The sequence below is a fragment of the Myotis yumanensis genome, unplaced genomic scaffold, assembly GCF_028538775.1.
Source record: "Myotis yumanensis isolate MYYU_CA2020_CCGP unplaced genomic scaffold, mMyoYum1.0.hap1 SCAF_10, whole genome shotgun sequence".
Classification (NCBI taxonomy): Eukaryota; Metazoa; Chordata; class Mammalia; order Chiroptera; family Vespertilionidae; genus Myotis; species Myotis yumanensis.
The window spans coordinates 31,177,172-31,202,400 of record NW_027223761.1 but is presented as its reverse complement, the minus strand read 5'-3'; the positions used below and the strand labels follow the sequence as shown (position 1 = coordinate 31,202,400).

The window sequence follows — 25,229 nt, the reverse complement described above, 5'->3', positions numbered from 1 at the left end:
ACTGTGCTTTGTGTTAGCAATGTTTAAATCCACTGACAACATCAAGTGTCGGTTCAAATGGTGTCTGCATCAGAAAGGCACTGAAGGTGACCCAGCCCTCCTTCTCCCTCCACCACCTCCCAGGATACCCCTTCTCAGGGCTCAGGATGACCAGGCGTAGCACCTGCCTCCCAACCTGCATCCTCCCTTGAAAGCAACAAAAGCTGGCTGTGTTCCAGGCGCTACTTCTGCATCTGTCAAAGCGAGGGTGGGAGGCCCTATTTTGTTCTAGTCCAGCTCCAGACATCAGCACCCTGCCCCGAAGAAGAGCCACCTTAATTTAATGCAGGTCCACGGTGGAATCCGAGGACACCCAGCTCCTCCAAGATGACCAGGAACAACCACTCCCTCCCAAGGCTCATGCTCGACTACCCAGGCCATGCTGGTCTCTGTCTAGGCCAGGCCTCGCTGTGGAGGCAGATGAGGGAGAATGGGACATGACACAAGCTGGAAGCAAAGCTGGGCGAGCCCCCAGCCCCCACCCCGCCACCCTGTGGCAGCACAAAAGATGGAATCACAGGACAGTACGGATGAGAGGCTCAGCCTGGTGCACCAGCCAACACGCTGACAGGAGCTTAAGAGAAAGAAAATAAACAGAAATGACGGGCAGGAAGCCTGGGGTGGCCAGGAGAGCCCCTGGTTAAGCACGTGATGGAATCGGCACTGAGCCAGAAGCATGGAATGGCCCCGCCTGGAGACACAGGTCAGATCGTCTTACGCGTCTCCTGGGCCGCCAGCCCTGTGCTGACTTCTTCAGCACTCTGTAAAGCACGCTGATCAAAGGTTCGTTATTTTTTATCTGTTCCAAACAGAAAGGCAAACACAACAAAACGTCACAGGTGAGACATCAAACAACACTTGAAGGAGCCAGAATTTGGGGAACGGGCAAGGGGACCCTGAAGGAGGATGTGATATGTGTGGTCCAGTGACTGGGACTCAGTCCTCGTGCTGGCTTCCCAGCGGGCGGGCCTTTCCGGAGTTCAGTTCCCGCGTCTATAAATCAGGGGATGGTCAGCTCTGCCCGAAGGACCTCCGTGCAGGCTAGTTTATGTGAGAGCCGAGTTCCGTGCCCACTGGATCCTGGGTTCTGCCACAGAAGGCGAGAGGCAACTCTGCTGTCTCCTTCGTCCTCCCTCATCACACACTGTCATTTGGAGCGGTGCCATCCTTAGTCCCGCAGACCCTCGCCTCCACACTGTGCTGCACCTGCAGCTAAGTCACCATGTCTCACCCAGGGTCCCAGTGCAGGCAGCTGCTTTGAGGAAAGACTGTCCTCACCGGCTCAGACAGTGGGTCTCAAGCCTGGCTGGAGCACTGGAATGACTCAGAAACCTGAACAGATACTGGTGCCCGAGTCCCAGTCGGAGAGACTCGAATGCAGTTGGTTCGGGGTGGGGCCCGGGCATTGGGATGCTCAAAAGCCCTCCTGGGGGATTCTAATGTGCAGCCAGGATTGGGAACAACGACTCCACACAGTGGCTCTTAAACGTTATGGTGCTTCAGAATCACCTGGAGGGCTTGTTAATGCAGGGGTGGGCAAAAGTAGGTTTACAGTTGTGGGTAACATTCTTTTGTGTGACTAAGCAGTGATGGCAAACCTAAGACACGCGTGTCAGAGGTGACACGCGAACTTATTTTTTTGGTTGATTTTTCTTTGTTGAATGGCATTTAAATATATAAAATAAATATCAAAAATATAAGTCTTTGTTTTACTATGGTTGCAAATATCAAAAAATTTCTATATGTGACACGGCACCAGAGTTAAGTGAGGGTTTTTCAAAATGCTGACACGCCGAGCTCAAAAGGTTCGCCATTACTGGACTAAAGCTACAACCTGCATCTCTTTCTCCATACGAACAAATGTAAGTATACTTTTCCCATCCCTGTATACAGATCTGCTGGGCCCCACCCCTAGCAGTTCTCACCGAGCTGGAGCTGGTCTGGGGTAGGCCTCGGGCCTCAGGATTTTGCATTTCCAGCACATTCCCTGGCATTGCTGATGCCGCTGGCCTGGCATCACACTTCTGGAACCAGTGCTTTGAGACAATATCCCTCAACCGTGGCTACACATCAGAAACACTGAGAGAGATTTTGTTTGTTTTTAAGAGCAATACCTGAGTGTAATCAATTCAATCAGAGCCGCTAAGGCAGCGGTTCTCAACCTGTGGGTCACGACCCCTTTGGGGGGGTCGAACGACCCTTTCACAGGGGTCGCCTAAGACCATTGGAAAACACATATATAATTACATATTGTTTTTGTGATTAATCACTATGCTTTAATTATGTTCAATTTGTAACAATGAAATTGGGGGTCACCACAACATGAACAACTGTATTAAAGGAAGGTTGAGAACCACTGCGCTAAGGGATGGGACCCTAGCAGCAATGCTCAATTAAAGAGCTCCCCGGGTTGTTCTGGTTCATGGCCAGAGTTTATAATCTCTTCTCCAGAACAACAGACCTCAAACTTCATATGCACAAGAATTGCCCCAAAGCTTGATTTTTTAAAAAGACAGAATTCTGGGCACCATCTCCAGAGATCCTAATTCAGCAGAATCCCAGACTTGCAATGATTTATCGAGCTCCCAAGGGGTCATGCAGGAGGTGGTGCCCAGACCACACCATGAGGAACTTTGCTCTGGACACTGACTGTGGAACAGACCTGAACAGGGAAGCCCTGATCACAGGCTCAAACCATCAGGAAGGGCCTGGGGGCCAGGCACCTGGAGCCACTGGTGACATGCTCCTCACCAGGGACAAGCACCTTTCTGAGGCTGACTGCTACCTACTCTACTTACAAAGGCATCTGCTGAGCAGCTGGCAGACACCCTCCCCTCTGCCTCCCATCCCAGCTGTGCTTCATGGCTGCGTAAAAACAGTTCAAGCTGTCAACAAGAGGGAACCCCCACGCCCCTCTGCAGACCCAGCCGCGGTGTAGGGTCTTGAAGTGCAGAACTTCGATGCCAGAAGTACAATTCAGCGAATGCACCTTTAGGGCAGGTGAACTGCATGGTACACGGAAGGAAGGTGGCAGGTGTGCAGTGAGTCAGTGGGTTTGAATCCCAGCCGTGTGACTGCAGAAGTCACCTCTCTGATACGTGGGTTCCTGGTTGATAAGGTGGGGATAATAATTCCTATTGCGTTGCTCAAGGATGCTGAGAGGATTGAGATAAGAACACCAGGTGCCCAAACACTGCCAGGCAGAGAGAGACGCCTAATCTATGTGGAGCCCTTTCCACTGTGGCACCGCCAGCTAAAGTGCCAGAGAAGTAAACGTTTCCCAAAAGAACATTAAACAAAGTGTCTTCTAAGACAGTGGCGTGCACCTTCGTGGGACCGCTTGGCACCGCAGCAGGAATGCTCATTTCAGGAAGAAAAAACCCCACATCACCACACCCTGATTCCGGAAGCTGAGCCTCGCTGATGGAGGGGATGATGGGCTCTGATCCTTAAGTCTGTGGCCCTCGGGCAGAGACGAGGGGGACTCTAGGCCAACCTCCTTCTTCCCCCGAAAGGACCCGGGAGGGACCTCTCACAAGGAGCTGGTGACCGTGGGGACTGTACCTGTCATGATCTCCATGCCCGAGCCCATCCAATTGTGTCCACAGAGGCCCGCGTCTCAGGGGCCCCCGCCCGGCTCAGCGTTCGCTCATTGTTTCTAGCTGACAGTGGTTCTCAACCTTCCTAATGCCGCGACCCTTTAATACAGTTCCTCATGTTGTGACCCCCAACCATAAAATTATTTTCGTTGCTACTTCATAACTGTAATTTTGCTACTGTTATGAATCGTAATGTAAATATCTGATATGCAGGATGTATTTTCAGGGGTCGCGACCCACAGGTTGAGAACCGCTGGCAGGAGCCAGTGGCCTCAGGGTGCTCCTGACCCAGCCGCTCATCCCACCCAGTGCTCCTCTGGCCTCAGCTGCACCGTGGTGGAGAGTCCACCATGACCTGTGGTGGCCCTTTTAGAAAAGTCTCTTTCCTACTAAACGGAAACCTGTCTACTTATAGCTACTCTCCACTTGTCCTAACTCCCCCTTAGGGCCACAGAGGGCACCTGGTAATAGTTCAGAGCTTTACAGACTGTGTCTATGTCTCCCCTGAATTGACCTAACCTCTGACATTCTGCACTGGAGCTGTGCTTGCCACTGTGGTTCTTGCTTCTGCCCAGCATGCCCTCCCTGAGGGACCTCTCCTTCACTCTGAGGGGAGGCGAGGCCGGGAGGAAATGAACCTGGATTTGCAGGTGCCACCTTCCCATGCCATGTGGAGGCAGCCTGCACACCAAGGAAGGTAGACCAGGGACAGCATGGTCTAAGCCCGTGGACTGTAACCCTGTAACGTGTATTCCCTTTCTGGCATAGCAGGTTGATGTGGGTTTCAGACACTTGCAGGCGAAAGCATCCCACCTATACACTCCTCAGCCAGGGTTTGCAGGTCCTCAGCACCTCTCCTTTGATTTCAGCCCTTCCCTCGTCTGGATCCCCAAGGGAGACACCCATCTGGGAACCCTGTACCCCAGCGGGGTCAGAGCAGAGCAGGCCCGCTGCCTCCCCGATATGGATACCCCGTCCCTTGGAGGCAGGCCAAGGTGGTGCCTTTCTGGCAGCCATGACAGACTGATGACTCACATGCAGCACAAACCCCAGCATCTCTTCCCACACGGGCTTCTGGTCCATTGATCTGGGGGACTAGTTCTCTGAGAGGAGCCAGCAACTGGAGCAACATCCACAAGACCAGGGAAGGCCTGGCATCAACACAGCTGTTGCTCATGACAAACAGCGACAACTTCCAATTGCTAATGCTCGGGGCACCCTCAGCTCCCAGCCAGTGAAACACCCCAAGGACACACCTTGCCTCCATCACATCAAACATGTTTCCTGGCATAACGACCCCCAGTTCAGTTCCATAAAAAACTTAACTCCTCCGGGTGCACAGTGGTAGGAGGAGAGTTTCAGGAAAGTCTGGGAGGAAAGGTGATTAAGAGCATGAGCTCCAGAGTCAGAGCAACACATAAGTACCGACTCCCCAGTCACTGCTCATGTGGTTTCTCTCTCAGAGCTTCAGTCTGTACAACACAATCTGCCACCTCCCTCCCAGGACTGCTGAGGGGCTCACACACTCCATCGGAGCAAAGCACAGTGACCGGCACGTGTGATACCCTGAACTGTGTTCTAGCTTCTCTTGGAAGTCAGGACACACAGGGACTCCTGGCCTTGCTCTGCTATCCTGTGCCACAGTTTCCCTCTCTCTAGACTCCCTTTAACGCCAATCCTACAGTCTGGGCTGGATCTTTACTCCAGGACAACTGTGCGTTTCGGCTCTCCCACACAAACAGGAGTCAGGAGACGGCTGCTCCCAGGCTTCTGGCCCAGGCACTTCATGAAGTTCCTCTCGCCCTGTGCACCGAGCATGGCGAAGGGTGTCTCTCACACACCTGTGCTGCTGCCGGGCTGAGCCTCTGCCACAGGCTGAGGACGTGGATGCTCCACGAATCCTTCTGTGCCGACGGCACGGCCCCAGAGCAGGGGTGAGGAGAAACAGCGATATGGTGGCTGGCGGTCGGGCAGTCCAGGGACCAGGGATGTGGGGACACACGTGGCCAATGGAGGCTAGGGGCTGTGGACCTCCCCCGGTCAGGTGGGGATGGTGGGCGTGGTAGAAGGACCCTGCCCTGTCCCATCAGGGCACGGGAGCACGGGCTGCACAGAGCCCACACCCACGTCTGAGCACTCGGTACCCTGAGGCATTACTGCCACACTTACAATACTCGTTCACGCCACGGGAACTAGAAAACGCCCTGGTTTTGAGAGAACCCTGTTTTGCTTGTGTCCAAAAACCAAGTCAGACTTCCATTCACTGCACCTTCCTTCCTCGAGACAGAATCCGGAGCATGAATGAGCTACCTCCAATTCCTGAGGCCAAGGCCACACCACCCTCACCTGGCTCTCCTTGGCTCCCTCCATCCCCTTCCCTTTCATCTCAGCCAATGCAAATATTCTGGCTCTTCCTGGCTCCACCCACACGCCACCTCCTCCCGAAGCCTTCCCAGCAGGGCAGCCCACAGAAATCCTCATTATCTCAGCTCTGAGCACTGGGCCACATCTTTGTAAATAAGTCTGTTATTTGGGGATGTTTTCTTTCCCCAACCCAGAGAGCCTCGATTTTACCCTTGCACCTCCCCTAGGCTTCTCCAGAGCCGAGTACACAGCAAGTGCTCACTAGATACAGCAGTTCATTAGTTGTTTTCTAAACAGGCTGCCATAGGGCCTGATGCTCGTACCCCGCTTCTACAAGGCTGGAGGATAATCCCCATTAAAATCTCTCAAGCCAGGTACCCCGGAGACTGGAGGAGGCATGCCCCATGGCAGTCATCTGGGTGCCCTCCCGCAGCCCTCACTGCCTCTCACGCCCGCAGTTAACTAAAGGTCACACTCCTTCAGTCTGTTTCATGGCTCAGGCATAAGAAGTGCTCTTCACAGGGGGAGCTTTCAGAGAGCCCGGTGAACGCCACAATAGCGGCTGTCAGGCAGTGCCTCTCGGTTCCCCGGCTTCCTCGGGCTCTCTGTGCCACGGAGGCTGATTGGAGCCTGGAGCTTTATCACCAGTGATGGTCTCCTAAATGGGGGGTGGGAGAGACGGCGCCCCTCAGAGCCACGTAATTCCACGTGGAACCATGTCCCTGGCAGCGAATGATCCCCCGGCCTACTTGTGACCAAAAGCACACACCAGGGGCTTCTCTGAACCAAACTCGGCCCCACCCCACTGCAGGCTCTGAAGAAGCAGCCGGTTACTGTTTGGAGGGACCTTTGGGTTCTGACCAAGGACAGGAAGAGATCCGAATCTTGTGGCCTCATTCGGTAGGACAGAGACCGCACAGCAGAATTCACAAGAGACTAAGCGCAGAATCCGAGGCTGTAAGAAATAAAACTCCTCTGATTGGACAGCAGCCGTCTCCATTTGGGATCCAGATTTGATCAGACCTGCACAGTCTTTGGCGTGGGCCTGGCTACGATGGAGCGGACACTCTCAGTAAGGTGAGTGTCCAAGGGACGCAAACCCCTGATGTGGCTCACCTTTAGGTCCAGGTATTCCAGGTCTTTCTTCAGCTGGAGGTAGGTATCATCAGCCTTCAAAGGAAGCACAGAGAACCCAGTTATGAGCAGCAAGAGTTTCCATGTTTATTTGTGTGTTTGGGCTTCATGAATGATTTACATTGCACAGCATCGGGGACAGGGACCACAGCAGACCAACACTTCCCGGGCCACAGAGGAAGCACAAATGTCTTGGCGCAGCTTGGAGCCCGCTCTCAGCATGAAGGATCTTGCAGGTCGCTGTGGGGAAAGCCAGCTTGTCCCCTCATCAGCTGAGGGGGCAGTTTGATGGCAAGGAATCAGACAGCACACATCCCACCAGAAGGCAAGGACAGCAATGCCATTGAGGCAGAGGTGATCTCCTGAGACAACTATAGAGGTCTCCCTGGAAGAGGACATGCTACACCTGAGTTCAGGGCCCATTGATGGCCGGTACTCCAAATTTTGGCATCAAACCTTTGCACTGAGTTATTCGCATGCATGAAGCAAAATGACCCATGATCGGTACGGGTAAATGCCTGGAAGAGGCCGGGAGATGGCCCAGGGATGTCCCCTTATGACCTTGGGTTTTAGAATAATAAACACCAGTAGCCCCTGGACGTTTCCTGGAAGCTGGAAGTTCTGGCTTCCTTGCTCAGCGTGGAGCCAGAGCGACCACATCAAGAGCTACCTGAGGAAGAGCCAGGGTCAGACCTATCAGCTCGTATCGTCTCCGACAGCGCTGAGTTCTTCAGAATAATTACTAGGAAGAGTGAGAATAAGGAAAAGATTGCTCTCCTAGAACTTGTGCTTCCCGTGCAACAGGTCACGGGCGCTGACTGTGAGGCAGAGAGGTTTCAAAAGCAGCCCAGGCACACTTTCTCAGCAGACTAAGAGGCCTCCAGCAAGCCGAGGCGAGCATGGCTGGGAGGATGGTCGTTTACAGCTCTGATGTAAAACAAACACACAGATAAACAACGCGACACATGCGGGCCGTGCTTTTAAGCATGAGGAGGCCTGAAGGACCATTGCCAGGGACACTAATTAGCAAGATCTTATTTCTGTCCCTAAACTGTCCCCTTACCCTTCCCTAGTTCCTTAATCAGCCCAGTCCCTACACACTTTCTTCCTTTTTATTATTGGTCCCTATACACTTTCCATGGCAGTAAGAGGGACACAGCAATGTTATTAAATCATTAATAAATTATTAATAAATTAATATTATATAAATGTTATTTAAAAAACACCCAAATTCACAACTTAGGGTTTTTGTAAGTGTTCCCTTACTTTCATTCTCCCAAGTACATTTCCTGAGTCCCTCAGGTCCCACTAAAACAGGACAAGGAAGGCGACCATCCCATCGCCCTGTGCATCTGTCTTCTGCCGATATCTGTGCAACTCAGAGGGACCAGTCCTGTCTGCACCAGCATCTTCTTTAAGCTGCTCCAGATGCTGGGAGGGCAACTGCCTGGACACTGTGCAGGCAGGACCTGGGCTTTGGATGTAACCGAGGGATCCCGGGCAAGTCACGTCCCTTCTTGACCCGCTGCCTGCTGTGCGCTCATAATTCCTGCCCTACCTACCCGCTCCCAGGTCACTGTGAGGCTCACCAGGGCAAGGGATGTGAGGCTGCTTGGTCTATTGGCTGGGCACTCTGCCTTCTCCCTCCAGGCTGGCACACACCTTTAGGCACCCCAGGAGGACCCACGGTGGTAACAAGGATGACAGCCAGCACAGCCCCTTGGACATGGCCACACACCAGCCTGCCAGTCCCTACTCACAGCCAGAGAAGCCACAGTTCAGGGCCCTCACACCACATGCAGCCTCCTCCCCAGTGCCCAGGCACGGGCCCCACCACCGTGGCACAGTGTCCAGCAGTCACATCCAGAAGCAAACAGGCAGGGAACGAGGGAGAGAGCCAGACAGCAGGGACAGACCAGAGCGTGGCACGAGGGAACATGGGCCAGCACGTCACGCCCTTGCCTCCGGGGTGGCCCCCGGCCCCAGAGACCTGGGGTGCTGACCTGGCAGGTGGGAAAGGTCAGCTGGTGCTGCAGTAACTGGCCCACGGCGAAATCTCGCACACTGGCCAACTTGGCCTGGTGCCGCCGTAACCGGGTGAGAAGCAGCGAGAGCTCCTCCAGCTGCAGGTGTGTAGACACATCACGAGGAAATTAGCCACCGCAGGAGCACGTCGCTATAATTACTCTTCGCCCCGTGCTGGGCCAGCACTGATGTGACACCATTAGGTAATTGCTGCATTAATTCTGTCATTAGGACAAATAAAGGCACTGGCGGGAAAGGGGCTGCAGGAAGTGCTTTTTCCAGAAAACAGCGGCCAGCAGTGGCCCTCACCCAGACTCACACTTTGAAGATGGTTAACTAATCAAAGCAAAGACCAGGAGAGGAGCTAACGAGAGAAGAGTGGGTGGCTGGAAAACGCTGTCCGAAAGAGAAGAGCCCATGTTCTCGTCCACTTCCCCAAGCTCTTCATCGGATCTGGGAAGGACCCAACGCTGGCGGCGTGACCCTGAGCAAGTCATTCGACTTCTCTGAGCCTCAGTTTTCTCATCTCTAAATTGGGGGTTGAAAACTGCCCTGCAGACTGCATTGGATTGGCTTGGGGGGCAGACGGGAGGGGGGATCAGACGAGATTAGCCCTTTGCAGGCTACACTATATCATTCGCCTGGAGGGGGAGATGAAGCCCTGCTTACCGATTTTCCGTGTAAACTGGGAGCGCTGACAGTGTGGGTCATGTAACCCATGGAGGGCATGGAGCGTCGGTCCACGTGCGAGGAGTTCTGCAAGTGGGGAGAGAAGAAGTCACCCTGAGGGCCGGGCAAGGGGGCTGGGCAAGGGGGCCAGAACCTCTGCCACTCACTGCCAGGGCAGCCTACCTCAGGCACATCACCCCTCTGAGCCTCACTCTTCATCTGTAAAATGAAGATACCCCCCTTTCTCACCCGGTTAGAACAGTGACAAACTGTGAAAGCCCCCTGACGAGTTAAAACTTAAGTTGGATTATGATACACTAGAGGCCCGATGCACAAGATTCATGCAAGAGCAGGCCTGCCTTCCCCCGGCTGCCGGCACCCGGGACCCGGGCTTCCCTCGCAGCCCCGGCTTCGTCCAGAAGGACGTCTGGTCTAATTAGCATATTACGCTTTTATTATTATAGATAATTAAACTGAACACTGACAGCTTTTCCTGCCTTCCAAGCTGCAAGGAAGCAGACTTCTAGCTGTCTGGCCCCATGCAAGTTACTCATTTCTTAATGCCTCACGAGTTCTTATCAGTGAAATGGGCATAACAGCACCTACCACTTTGGGCTGTTGTAAAAATTAAAGTAACTCCTTTAGCCCTGCACCCGACACCTAAAATCACTGCGTAAGTGTGACCTATCATTACTGCAAATTGCTCAAATTTGTGTTCAAACCACGAGAGGTTCCTGGTGCCCTAATGCTGGACCCCAGCAGCCCGACAGGACTCCAGAGCCTCACCTTGGTGGTGTGGCCCCATGTCTTCCTGGGAGAACTGCCCAACGAGATGTCCACACTCCTCCTCTGGTCCGGTGGCCTCACCGTGACCCTCTCTGCTGGTGTGTGTGGCCGCCGGGGTGGGAAGGCCCGAGGGGGTCCCGGGGGAGGGATGTCCGAGGGAGATGGAGGCACGGAGATAGAGCGGGGCACCTCCAGCATGCTCCTGCTCCGGCCCTGCTCGGGGAACTCCGGCGAGATGGGCGCCGTGGGGCTGCCGTGCCGGAACTGCTGGCGCTGCTGCCACTCGTAGAGCTGCCACACGGTGCCATCGCGGTGTGCCCGGCGCTCCTCGCTCGACATCTTCAGGTGGCTGGCTCGGTCCTGCGCGTACTTGTAGTCACTCGGCAGGTTGCGGGGCGGAGGCGAGGAGCCCCCCGAGGGGTGACGGGTGCTCCTGGGAAGAGTCTGGTAGTTTTCTGGGAAGGACAGGGGCTGGCTGGGACCGTGGCGAGGAAGGGTCTGGTCCGGGGGGAAGCTGAGGAGAGAGGAGGACAGGTAAGATGAGGACAGGTAAGATGACGCCAGGGTCTGCGAGGCATCTAGAAACATAGCTAAGTAAACGTGCAAGGCCAGGCCGGTGAGTGAGCCCTGTAAGAACCCCAGAAGACAATCAAAGCAGACACCCAGGACTTCCGTCTCTCGGCAAAGGACTCCAAAGCCATTTTCCCCTGTCAGCCTCGGAGTGTCAACCCTCTACCAGGCCGACTTGGCCACCCCACGCCCATCACGTCAAGGGAGGAACCCTGCCTTCTCCGTTCTCCCACTTAACCCCTGTCAGCTCTTCCGATGGGTGTGCACATTCCAGGAAGCACCTCGTAATTCTCCAGCTCACCAAGACGCTGCCTGTGTCCGGTACCACCGCTCCAAGTCCTGCAGGTTCTTAATGGACGTGCTGACATCGGTTCCCTTCTTTTTCTACTACCCTAGTCTAGATACTGATTAATGACTCCCTCTCCCCCAAGACAACTTTGAGACCTTCCTCACTAGTTTCCACACAATATGCAGTCAAGTGTTCAGATCCAATCACTGCCGTGCTCCATAAACTTCCATGGCTCCCCACTGCTTATGAAATCTAAATCCCTTCGCCTGGTCCTCATAGCTCTGCAGCGTCTGACCTCAACCCACTTTGCAGTCCTGCTGTCTTCTCACTGCTCCTCCTACTGGGACCAGGACTGAGCTGGGGCGAGCCAGGGCCAGGCATCTCGGGCCCAACAGGCCAGGAGGCCCCCCTCGGATGCGGCCCTGTCATTACCGGAACCTGAGAGTGAGAGCTTCCCCCTAATCCCGCCCAGCCTCCTACACCCCTGGGCCACTTCTCATGTGGAAAAGGCAGGGCAGTCTGACCTGGAGTTGAGTCCTAGCTCTAGAGTCCTAGCTCTGGCATCCACTGGCGATGTGACCCTGGGCAGCTTGCCCACTGCTCTGAAGGGTCCATGAGAGAATGCAGGCTCCATGCCTGATGCATAGAAGGCACTTCGCCAGCGGGTGCTCCCTTCCCAGTTCTCCTCATTTTCATATTGTTCTTCCCTCCCCCACCTGCATGGGCTCCCAGTGCCCTGTGCACCCTAACTCACTCATTCTCCAGGACACTGTCCGTCCACAGAGGCCTCTGCAATGCCACAGCCCTCGGGGTTCTTGCTCTGCTCTGACCTAGTGACTATACAGTCAGTAACTTTTCTGAGGTTCTTGTCATACTTGCAAGACATCTCTTTCCCAGCCGAGCTGCACATGCTTGCAGGGCAGGACCCGTGTCTTACATTCTGTGGGATTGTCCACGGGCTGAGAAAGTCTTCATGCATAACCAGCCCTTTAATGAATACGCCAGCACACAAAAGCTGGATACGATTGTGAAAACTACAACCAACCAGCCATATTATTTTGCAAAACAAAAATTCAGCAAAGGGCAAAGTATAGCGATTTATTCAGCCTTAAAAGCAGCATGTTGTCAAAAGAGAATAGGTGTTAGAACAGGGGTGGGCAAACTTTTTGACTCGAGGGCCACAATGGGTTCTTAAACTGGACCGGAAGGCCGGAACAAAAGCATGGATGGAGTGTTTGTGTGAACTAATATAAATTCAAAGTAAACATCATTACATAAAAGGGTACGGTCTTTTTTTTTTTTTTTTTTTAGTTTTATTCATTTCAAACGGGCCGTAGTTTGCCCACGGCTGTGTTAGAATCAGACAGGCCTGGGTTGGAGTCCTGACCCTGCCTTTATCTATCAACTCTATCCAACAAACGTCTATATAGTGCTTACCACAAGCAAGATGTGCAGCAGCATCAGGACCACCGGGCAGTTAGACGGGCAGGTTACCAGGTCCCACCCAAACCTGCCAAGTCAGAAACTCTGGGGGTAGGGCCTAGCCACCTGTGTTTTAACAAGACCTCAGGTGGCTAACATTATAATTGTTCTAAAATCATTCTAATTGTTTTAAAACTCATCTCATTTCATCTCTTCCTTACCATACATCCTCGGGTGTCATTTATACCCTCACTTTCCTTACTATAAAGTGGGAACACTAAGAACCAGTCAATGGATTGTTGTGAGGGTTTGAAATAGTTGTCATACACCGGGCCAGTGTGCTCAGTGGTTTAGCAATGACATGACCCATGCACTAAGAGGTCGCTGGTCAGGGTTCAACGCCTGGTAGAGGGCGTGAAGGAGGCAGCCCGTCAATGTTGATGTTTCTCTCTCATCAATGTTTCTATCTCTCTCCCTCTCCTTCCCTCTCTCTCCAAAATCAATAAAAACATATTTTAAATACAAATAGCTGTCATTCAAAAATGGTAGCTTTCTTCTCCCTTTTCATCGTTATCTTTGCAATTACAAGAGGTCATGTTGAGATCTCTTCCACCCAGACTTGTCTAGTGTCTGTGTAGCTTGTCTCCTTGCCACTAGGTGGCAGGGTTTGCTGCTGATTTCCCAGCGTCAGAGGGGACCCTGACTCTGAGGAAGGGGCAGTGCCTCAATCCTGTAACTGCGGTGATGGCAATGGCACAAACCAGGTGGGCTCCCCCTGGGGAGCTTATGACTTTACTAACCACTGTTCACTCTTCCTGAAGCAAAATGCAAACTATACAAAGCATGTCCTACCTGTGCTCCCACCCCCCTCGGTGTGGCTCTCAGCCCACCGGTGCTGCCTATGTGTCCCATGGCCAGAGACCCCACTGGGCAGTGCCCCAAAGCCCTCAGCTGGCGCTCTAGCCTGTTCCCACAGTCTATGCACCGCCTGCCACTCCCCTCCTCCCCACCCCTAGTGCTGGCTACTTGGAGGCAACCCCAAGTGCCATGGTGATCCCAGTGCCATGGTGAGCCCTGGCACCCGAGGAAGGACCAGGAGGTGGGCAGGGCTGTAGGATGACATAAAGATCACCCTGGGAGCAGCTTCGTTCTGACAGCAGACCCATCTGCTGGCCCCCAACTCCAGACTTACCCCAAAAGAGTGCTCAGGGTCTCTTGCCCTCGCACCCTGCTCTGTGGCTATGGGGCCTCCCTGTTCCAACAGGCACCAAAGCAAACAGGATGTTCTGACACAGCCACTATAAAATGGTCACATCAGAATGTAAAATCAAATTTTATCACCAATTCCTCATTCAGCAGACCTTCCTCACCCTCACTTCCATACTAACTATGTAGGACTTTCACTTTCTATTCTGTTCCTCACTGATGTTTGAGTCCCTGATTCCACCTCCACCCCCACTCCCGCCTTTTTACTTTACAAGTGTGCATTAATTTAAACACCAGGAGATAACAGAAGGCTAGCATTTCAAACCAACCTCTTAGGATGTGTTAAGATTCTAAGGGTACATCAGCCTGTTCCCCACAAACCATCATCATAAAGGAGTGTATTGATGTGAAATATAATATATATCTCCAAGTCCTGAAAGAACAGTTATAAACAACTTCTTGTGGTCTAGAGCCACGAACACAAGATCCTAATACAGCCCAACCAACCCTCCTTTCAATGTCCAACGTGCTCAACCTAAAGAGGTTAGCAAAGTCTTAATCATACACAAAGCAGAGATATCCATTGTCTATATTTTCAAATGGAGGAGGTTCCTGCATTAAGCAGCCAGATCAACTTATTTCTTGACAGTAAGAGATTTCAAATATATCTTTAAGAAAAGAAAAAAAAACCAACCCACAACTCTGGGAATGCAAGGATCAATCAGTCCTTTCAAGACAGAAGTGAACGATCAGATACCAAGCACTTTGCTTACTCAGAGACTGAAAGCGTTCCTCCCAAAAGGGTAGGTAGTTCATACTCTGCCTTCTATTCCTCACTTTTGCTTTTCAGCCCACTGAGAAGTTCTTCTCACCGCGTGCTCAATGACCTTCAAGGTCAACGGACTGTTTTCATCCGCAGACCTGATGTCACCCTGCCCCTTAGATAAGAATGGCTCAAACTCCCATCTCACATCCTAGGGACAGTCCAACGCCTTCCCCAGCTATCTCTTATCTGCTGGTGTTGACTTCTCATCCTTCAGCTCCCCGATGTGCATCCCACCCCCAAACACAGACCACTGTGTGTAGCAGAATAATGCGGGTTTGTGGGCTGCCAGAAACAGTTATGAGGAGACATTTGACATTTAATAACCTATCACTGCATAGCAGTCACTCAGCTTGTACAATTCCTTCTGTCATACCGCTACTCTGCCAATGCCTTGTGAACCATTCTCAGTAACAGCGCCATGCCAGGCTGCTGCTCAAAGTCCACCAATGGCTTCACGGGCCTCGAGCTTAAATCCAAACTCCCCATCAGAAAATACAGGCTCATCAGGGTCAACCCTTGCCCTTCCTATCTGCCCTGACGTCTGGTTTCTCCTGCTTTTGACCCCCCAAGCCAGCTCCACACAGACTTCGGTTCCTAAGAATCGCACAGAAGAGGAAACGGCTAACTTATCATGAGTTTCCCTTTGACCACAGTCTACTCTCCAGGATTCCTCTCCTGCTGCTAACTTCTAAGTGTTGGGGTACCATTTACATGCTGATTGCCCCAAATTAGCATGTCCAACCAGCCTTCAAACCTCCACATCACCATCCATATCTAACTGCCTACATGACATCTGCCCTTGGATAGCTAATAGGTTTCTCAAACTTCTATGTCCAACATGGAAACCCTGATTTCCCCCAAACTAGTTTCTAAACCCTCCCCACATCAGAACCACCCAGTTATTCAAGTAAAAATTCTAGGGATCCTCCTTGTTCTTCCCTTTCTCTCATCCTGCACTTCCCATTCATTGACAAATTCTGCTGTTAAGCCTCTAAAATGCACCTCCAATCTCTTTCTTTCTGCTTCCATTGTCACCAATCCCGGCCACTACAACAGCCTCCTTCCTCCACAGGCACTTTGTGGATTAGTAATATTATATCATTTACCTCTTAAAACCTTCCAGTGATATTCCTGTTTGTATTTAGCAAGTAAAACTTACGTTGACCTTTAGTGCATTATATTTAGCTTTTAAAAGTGAGTTTTATTTCTGTACTGGAAGGAAAAGATCTTAGTCTTAGGCCGTTTCCTTGTGCAACAACTGGAAAGGAGCAATGTCGTTTGTTTTCATTCTTTTTTCTCCAAAGCACAGTCAGCTGTAGTGTACTTTATGTCTGACGGAGATCATGGGGGGGGGGGGGGGGGGGGGGAACGACACTACAGATTATTTATAAAATTTGCCTCTGAAACATTTCTTTGTAAATCTTGTTTTTAATTGAGGCAAATGTTTAAAAAGAAAGATGCAGACTTAAAGCATTGAACTTTTTTTAAAATGGTGTTTTGCTTTCATCTATTTTCTATCAGATAACATTTTATTTCTAAATTGGAGGTAGTCGGCACTCTTCAGACGAGTATGTACTTTTATTGTAGAATCTTCTCAAAATTAAACTGAGCTTACTCAGGTTAAAGCAGTAGATACTGAAACAGCATACTCTCATAGAGCAGCAGAAAGAGCTCTGGTACTTGTGGCTCATGGAAAATAGTCTCCTAAATTTCCAAGTCCAAATCTGAGAATTACCAAACCCTGTGATTATGGGGCCCACAGTGCTTTTAAATCCAGGAAAAAAGACTATCACCAAAGCCTTGTCTTAATTTTTATTATGTATGTAACTGTGGAACCAGCCTTATGGATAGGGACCACAAGTAATTGATTTGTAACTTCAAAACCAAGAACAGAATATTATTAGATCATTTAGTCCAGCCTTTTATCTCCTAAAACCTAATGCCCATTGTAGAAAAGCATTAGTATATTAGGACCAACAGAGTTTGAGTTAAAAATAATGAGTGTTTACTCTTATTAGAGCATAAACATGTCAGTATTTTTAGATTTGTATTAAATCACTAAAAATGTTAATTTGAACTTGAAGGATTCAAATGCTAGAAATCAATCTATCTTTTACTATCCCAGTATTGGGCATGCCTATCTTGTGTTATTTACATGCTCTTCTACCCAGATTGTTAGTACAATATTATATATAGGGGCCCTTTTGGGGCTGATAAATATAATAGTTTAGCTTTGCCCTCTAATATTGATCATGACTTCAACATTTCTAAGAACATAGTTCTGAATGAGTTAAATTGGAAGGAATTTAAATATATAGAAACATATAATGTACTAACTTTCTGCCTACTCAGATCTCTTCTCTGCCGTTCCCTTATATTTCTCGTTAAGCTATATACTACTTTTATGCTACTCCTTTTAGAAACGGAAAATTGTAGTTTTATTCAGTTTTTGTGTTAATAAGCACTTTGAATGTGTACCCCTGTATATGTGAACAATTAAATCTTGACCTTTCAAAGTCATAGTTGCTAATCAACTTCAAGAGTTGATATCTTTTGACCATTTATATGAGAGTTGCTATTGTATTCTGTACATGGCTGTAAATTATGTGCATTTCCTCTGTGTTTATTTTAACTAGCTGAATTTTATTTAAATTGTGAAAATTTAAAAAATTAAAATATTGCCGAAACCAATTTGGCTCAGTGGATAGAGCGTCGGCTTGCGGACTGAAGGGTCCCAGGTTCGATTCCGGTCAAGGGCATGTACCTGGGTTGCAGGCACATCCCCAGTAGGAGGTGTGCAGCTGATCGATGTTTCTCTCTCATCAGTGTTTCTGACTCGCTATCTCTCTCCCTTCCTCTCTGTAAAAAATCAGTAAAATATATTTTTTTAAAAAATTAAAATAGGCTTATGAAAAAACAACAACCCTTCCAGTGGTTCCCCCTGTTGCTTTTTCAAATAAAACCCAAATTCCTTACATTAATCTGAGGACCCAGCTTTCCAAGCTCATTCAGCAGGAAAGTCACTTACAACCACCTTGTCCAGCACGGAGCATGGCAGCCCCCTCCCGTGTCCTTGAGCAGAGCTTCCGTTTTCCATAAGACACCAAATGCGAACAAACAGAACTGACACCTGGTCAGTCCCAGTGGGGATGGGAAAGCATCTCAGCTCTGACACAAAAGGCCCTCCTCCTCCTGGTCTGGCCCACAACAATGTCCACCAATTGCTTAGGGCAGAAGTTCTCAACCTGTGGGTCGCGACCCCTTTGGCGGTCGAACGACCCTTTCACAGGAGTCGCCTAAGACCATCCTGCATATCAGATATTTACATTACGAGTCATAACAGTAGCAACATTACAGTTATGAAGTAGCAACGAAAATAATTTTATGGTTGGGTCACAAGATGAGGAACTGTATTTAAAGGGCCAGAAGGTTGAGAACCACTGGCTTAGGGGGTTCCACTGTGATTTCTCCACCATCTACCCTCACGACTGTCCAGCTGGACCAGACTAAAGAAGTTACACAACCCGCACATGCACTCCACACCCACACGCTGGAAAGCAGGCCTGGGCTATTACCCTAGGAGCGCCGCTGCCTGCAGAGCCTGCAGGTGGAAAGCCGGCTCGCCAACAGGGAGAATGAAGTGTGGCAGTTAGCTCATGTTTACCAGGCCGGTGGCAGACTCGGCCTGAGCTCTGGTACTTCCCCGGGCCCTTCTGGCGCGGGGGGCGCTTTCTGAGTGCGCCCAGGCCTTGTTCTCACCTCTCTAGTCGGTGGTTTGTTTCACAAGCCTGAGGACAGTGAGGGGGATTTGCTGTCTTGAAGGCAAAACACAGAGGCTTCTGGGGACAATGGAAGCTGGGTGACTCTGAATTCTTCACGTTCATAAATGTGCCCTAATTAATCTAAAATTATAATAAAATACAGACAGTGCTTTGCAAATAGCAAGGATTCACGTGCTCTAAACCACTGAGAACTGCTTCTTGAAGGAATGGGCATGGTGAAGCCTGAGTCAGCAGTGCCTAAGTGCCGTTCTATGTGCTGGAAGTTAAAAAACGGGCCTGCACTTACTCTCGTTTCTACAACTACTTCCCGGATGCAGAGAAGGAGCAGGTAAAAGGAGAAGAGGAGTTGCTGTCTACGGGCTGACTGTCTCAAAGCGCGCCCCCCGGGGAACAAAGAAGCCTCCTCATGCGATCTCGTGTGGCTCGGGAGGCCTGCAGGCCCGGATTTGAACTCTGGCTTTGCCACTTATCTGTGTGCCCTGGGCAGGTTCCTTCCCTCCTCCCAGCCTCATTCTCCTCATCCATAAATTGGGACTATTCCCCCTCCTTGCAGAGCTGTTATGGGATTTTTTGAGATAATGGAGGTAGAGAGTTTAAGGCCAGCATTACCCAGTGCATGCTGGGTAAATGACAGTGACTGTTATTGCGTTATTTTGCTCATAGGTAGCAGCGATTCAGATCTATTACTGACCTCCTGCCATCCCCCTTCTGGGACTTTGCCCAGTGCTCCACCTGGGCCAGGCTGCTCTTCCTCTGGCTGTGCTTTTCATGGTTGGTCCTGGGAGGAAAGGCCCGCGGGTATCCGCCCGTCCCATTCTGCTCTCCTGGGCCGTATGCGATGCCATTCTTCTCTGCCCTCTGGGGCTGTGCCTGCTGGCCTCTCAGGCCACTGGGTAAGTCCACGAACAAGGCATCCTCCTCAGCTGGCGAGTACGGGGACCTGGTCTTGCTCCTGTCCCTCCTGCCCTCAGATGGGTGGGAACGGTACCGTTCTTCCTCTTGCTCCCTCCTCTCGTAGCCATAGGAGTCCTCATGGCGGCGATGAGGACAATCCCTCGCATGTCCGGGTCCCACGCGGCCACACTCACGACAGGACTCCGCGTGGTTGACCTGGGGGACTGCCTGCCGCTCCAGCTTCTCCAGGTCCCTGCAACGACAGCAGTATATTCAGCCCGATCCAGATAGCACAGCCGGCAGCCAATCTCCCCAAAGCACACCCTTGGCACTCAAACTACCTCCAGACCTTTGCACGGGCTGTTCCCTCTGCCTGGACCACCTGTATGCCCAGTCCCTCACTCCACCCACTTAAACTTCTACTCCTTTGAGATCTGACTAACATGTTACCACCTCCTGGAAGCCACCTCAGCCACATGTACCCAGTCTAGATCAGAACCTTAACAGACTCCATGGTCACATTGGACCAACTGGCCCAAGTAGACCGAGTTCCATCAGGCGACAGGCCCATCTTGCCAAGCATCATATGCCCAGAACTTGTGTGCAGAGACTGTGACAGAACAGGCGCTCTGAGTGAGTAAATGATACAGTGATAGTCTCACACCTTTCCATATTGCCATCTGCCTGAGGCGGTCCAACTTGGACAGAAAGGCTCCTGAGCCCACTGGCTGCCAGCACAGCCCCACGAGCAATGGCAGCATAAGGAACATTCCCACTATCTGGTACCAGGGACACAGCAGCGGCTCCACAAGCTTTGCAGAATTTAGATTGGGGAGGCAGGGAAGGGAACACACTCCATCCCAGAAGGACCAGGAAAATTACCAGAGACCCTTGGATGGGGCAGCCAGTCTACTTGTGCCCCATGGTGAAAAGTCCTGGCCTTGAGATCCATCACTCTTCCAACAGCTAAGCCAGAGATCTCTCATTTCAACATGAAAGCATACAATGGAAATACTGCTGCATTTACATCCTAGATTTAGCCATACCTAAACCAGATAAATATTTGGACTTTTTGTTTGTGAACCAATAACTTCTTTCTCATTAGCTAGTTTGAGTTTGGTCTCTGTTACTTATAGTGGACGGAATCCTATCATATCATTTAATAACGATACTATAGGCCCGGTGCATGAAAATTCATGCACTGGGTGTGTGTGTGTGTGGGGTCCCTCAGCCCGGCCTGCCCCCTCTCACAGTCCAGGAGCCCTCAGGGGTGGGAGGCGACTGGCGATCAGGGGGAGGTGACACCCCATCACACTTCTATTGCTGTCACTGCCAGCAGCACAAGCCTCGGCCGGCCCTGGTTACCTGAGCCTCGGGCGGCCCTGGGTGGCTGGGGAGCTGAGGGGACTGGGGGACCCCGGAGGGGGCTGCGCCTGCTGCCCCTGCGGGGCTGAGGGGACTGGGCACCGCCATCTTTGAGGGCGTGGCATTCAATTAGCATATTTCTCCTTATTGGCTGTGGGCGCCGCCATCTTTGCAACAGCATGAGGGTCAATTAGCATATTCCCTCTTTATTAGATGGATATTTAGATGATGATCTCTGAGGGCCTTTCCATTCCTAAAACCTCCAGCAATAGGAACATATAGGAACTATTCAGGTTCTACACTTTTAGAAAAAGCAATTCTTACAGTAAATTTATGAAGTGACATCTCTGTTGCTCAATGTACACATTCTAGGTTTTGATTTCATCTTTCCTTTCTTCCTTTAATCCTCTATAACCACATCAGTGTAACCCCAACGAGTAGCCTTTGCGTTGCTTAAGTTGGCCTTTATCTTCTTTGCTATTCCTCAAATTTGAGAAACGTCCACGGAGGATGTGCTAAGGCTGCTGCCTTAAGATTAAACTCTGGCCACACTCTGGGTCATGCCCCGGCCAAGAGCTTTCTCACCTGGTTACTCCAATTGTAAGGCCTACCAGTAAGTAACTGCACCTCCTTGCTATTCACACCCAAAGATAAACTGCACTTTGTCATACAAGCTACATTGTGAAGCAAATATACCACCTACATGTATGACATAAGAACTGAAGGGAAAAGGGTTTCCTCAACTACAGGACCCAAGGACTGTGGTACAGTGTCTCAGGGCAACCAACTGTAACATGGACTTTCCTGGTCAAGTACCTTGCATTTACTGAGCACTCATACACCCACTGGATGGGCACCTGGGTGCATGAGAAAGCAGTACAGAAAACTGCTTCTGCCATCAAAGCCAGACGATCCTAACACCCCATCTAATAAATTGTTCCCATAAAATGACTTCAAATCGTGGAGTGTGCCAGGCTTTTCTAACTTATAATTGTCAATCTTAGTCCTACTGTACATGTACACATGAGGTACACACCCTTGTATATGTCAGTCCTTTCTGAAGATAAATTTGATAGGGAATGACAGATCCTTTTCTTCAGATTTACACCAACATTTACTACAAAACAAAGCTTTAGAGAGCAGCTAAAAGAATGGTAGTCTGGCAGCATTCTAGGCCCTAAGACTTTGGGTTATGAACAACTCCTAGTCCCATGGCTGCTGGGCCATAGAGAAAATGCCTTTGTGCCCCAAATGTGTAAACTATAGCTACAGGTAAGAAAGGGGAGGTAATGCTCCCTACTCCCCCACCTTACCAGACTTCAACATTGAATTTACTAAGTTATAGGCTTGAAGGCAAAAATGTTCTTTGACTTTCTCTCTGTCTCCTTATATTCCCAACAATTTAACACATGACTTCTCAAATCAGGAGACCTGTCACAAAATAGATTTGCCATGCTCAATGGAGCACAGTGATGGGAAAAATGAAGCACCCTTGGCTGTCAATATTGTGTCACTCAGACGCTGGCCATGTAGGGCACAGATGGGTAGCTAAGATGACACAGCCTTTCCTGTGCAGGCCACTGCGATCACTGTAAGCACCTGGGTTCAGATATTGTTCAAAACATGGGAAGCTTCTGACATTTCGTGACCATTTGGACCCATATATATCACTTCCCGAGCACAACAAACCCAGAGGGCATAGGATTTCGAGCTAGTCAGGCCTGGACTCAAGTGCTGGCTTCACCCCAGTATACGATGGGTGCCCCTGGGCAAGTCCCTGACCTCTCTGGTTTCAGGTTCCTCCTATGCAAAATGGGGACATCAGCCCCTGCCTTCCTGGGCTGTTGCGAGGATTAAAGGGGACAACGCACAGAATAAGCACAGCGCATGTCTGGCTCACAGTGTGCCTTCACATGCAAATGGGTTGCCCCCCAACATCTCTTCTCTCCTCCTGCCTTACCCCATTTATTTTTCAAAGCAGCAATGTACCCAGCAAGAAAACATACATTTCCCAACCTCCCTTGGAACTGAGGGTGATCATGTAACTAACACAGATCCAGCCAATAAGATGTACACAGACATCTTAAAGTCTTTAAAAGAAGCACCTTAGCTGGCTTAGCTACCCTCCCCTTCCTCCTGCCTGGAATGCAGCCTCTGTGCTGGAGAGCAAGGTGGCAATAACGTGTATGAAAGCCACCTGCTGAAACCTGGGTGGAAAGCAAGAGCCGGGCCCCTGATGGCGTCATGGAGCTGGTGTGCCGGCCTGGATTCCTGTTCTGTGAGAAAACTAACGCCCAGTTTGAGTGCACCATCCTGAATCGGGTGGTTCTATGACTAGCAACCAAATGCAATCCCTAACTGCATTAGGGGCTAAGCCTTTTATTTGCAGGGGTTACGTGCCCTCATTTTCAGCAGGTCACAGCACTGCTCTCTGTCTGCTTTGAGCAGATTCTTATTTCCACTGCAAGTGGGAAGAGAACACATCTCAGGCCAGGATACTTCTCTCTCATCCCTTTTCTTCACAAGAACTTGGAAGGTGACCTCATACTAAGCAACTGTGCACTGGTTATGATTTTATTCTGATCTCAAACTCTTATCTCACCAGGAAATAAGGAATAGCATTCCCCTCTATCTTAATGCTAAACACACACATTAAAACTCATTCGAAGACCCTGGTGGGCAGAGGAATGACAACATGTAGTGACTTGGTTGGACCTTGGTCCTATTGTTGGATACAGCCCCTCTGTTGCAATCCCACTGGAGGATCCCTGCCCATTCACTTCACCTAAACAACCAGACGAGCAGCGAGAACCAGGGCCAGGCCACTGATATTCTTGGAGAGTCTGGTCCGAGCCAGGTCAGTGGCAGAAGCCCTGTCCTGGGAGCCCAGCTCAGCCTGTGTTGACAGACGCTGAGTCCGGAGCACTGACCCTCAGTCTCAGGAGGACAGTGAGCTCCAAAGCCAGGACCCACCCTGGACACAGTCCACAGACTTGCACAAAAGGGTGAAGAGAAAGGGACTCAGAGTCTCTAGGGAGCCCTAAGACAGGTTTGCTCACTTGAATTCGCTCCTAGCATTTGAGGGAGAAAATGGCTGGAGAGAAAGGAAGACAGGAGTCGGTTTCTGCTTTTCCCCAAAGTTAAATAGGTCAGTCCTCCTGGGAGGGGGAAAGGTATCTGGCCACCTTTCATGCTCTGCTCTAGATGAACAATAGAGGGCCCAGCAGCTCTGAGCACACACTCTGCAATCCCCAGGCTGCCCTCCCCTAGAGAAGAGCAAGGCCGAAGAATAAATGAACCACCAGTCTGCCCAGCTGAGGGGCCTCTTGCCTCGGCAGAATGGTTCTTGGCAAAGTCCCCTGTGAAGATTCAAGGACTGACAAACCAGACGAAGAAGAAAGGAAAAGTATTCTATGCCAGCCAGGTCTCCTCACTCTGCTCATTCCTGCCTGGAGAGTCCTTCCCTCTTCCTTCTACCTGAGCGAGTGGTGCTCAACGGCCCCAGCTCAACCTGAGCTAGTCTGCAGTCCTGGCACAGGCCATACCCACTCACCTCCCATCGGCCGACATGGGAGGCACAGTTCTGGCTCATTCAGTATCTGTGGGCAATGCTTGGTTATTTTTACTATATGCTGGGTCCTACTGTGTGCCACAAACTTGATATAGCCCATCTCTAATACCTGCAAGGTTAGTACTGTCAAGTCCAGAGAGGCTGAGGGCAGTCACGTGAGTACTGGATTACTTACAATAAATTATCTCTACTGGGATGGGGATGATGGCAGCAACGGCCATCACTGACTGCGCACTCGGTAAGTGCAAAACCCTCATCCAACCCCATCATCCTATTTTACTGCATCTTCATGCACAGATTATGATAAAAAAACATCTTGTTGATTTGTCTGCCTGTTTATGGTCTGTCTCCCTGACCTCAAGAATGCATGGGACTTTGCCTCTCTCTTGAACACTGTTGTATTTCCCAGCATCTTTAACACTGTGACCCAAAATATGCTCTCAATAAATATTCATAAAATAAAAGACTTAATGGATGAATGCATGAACAAATGCACCCAACTCAAGAACTTCAGTGTGGTTGGGGCATAGAGAATGGGGAGTGGCAAGATATGAGCCAAAAGTGTCTGTAGGGACCAGACCCATGCATTGCTCAAAAGCCCTGTTAAGGAAGTTGGATTTTACTACAACGGTAGCTAGACTGTAAGTTCCTTCAGTCCCAAGACAGGACTATAGTTACACTGGAGGCC

The 25,229-nt window shown here is 50.5% G+C and overlaps 1 protein-coding gene across 3 annotated transcripts in view; it reads right to left on the bottom strand.

Moving 5' to 3' along the window:
- Positions 1-25,229, bottom strand: part of PLEKHA7 (pleckstrin homology domain containing A7) — a 203,080-nt gene that overhangs the window by 28,338 nt on the left and 149,513 nt on the right. For 2 of the 3 annotated variants that reach the window (XM_070428236.1, XM_070428235.1), the window contains exons 10-13: positions 19,403-19,858; positions 10,617-11,130; positions 9,831-9,917; positions 7,119-7,172 (exon numbers count right to left, since the gene is read on the bottom strand). In XM_070428236.1, coding sequence (XP_070284337.1) covers positions 7,119-7,172; positions 9,831-9,917; positions 10,617-11,130; positions 19,403-19,858 — 1,111 coding nt within the window. Of the gene's footprint in view, positions 1-757; positions 839-7,118; positions 7,173-9,830; positions 9,918-10,616; positions 11,131-19,402; positions 19,859-25,229 lie in introns of all 3 variants that reach the window. The other variant, XM_070428234.1, reaches the window with a different exon arrangement.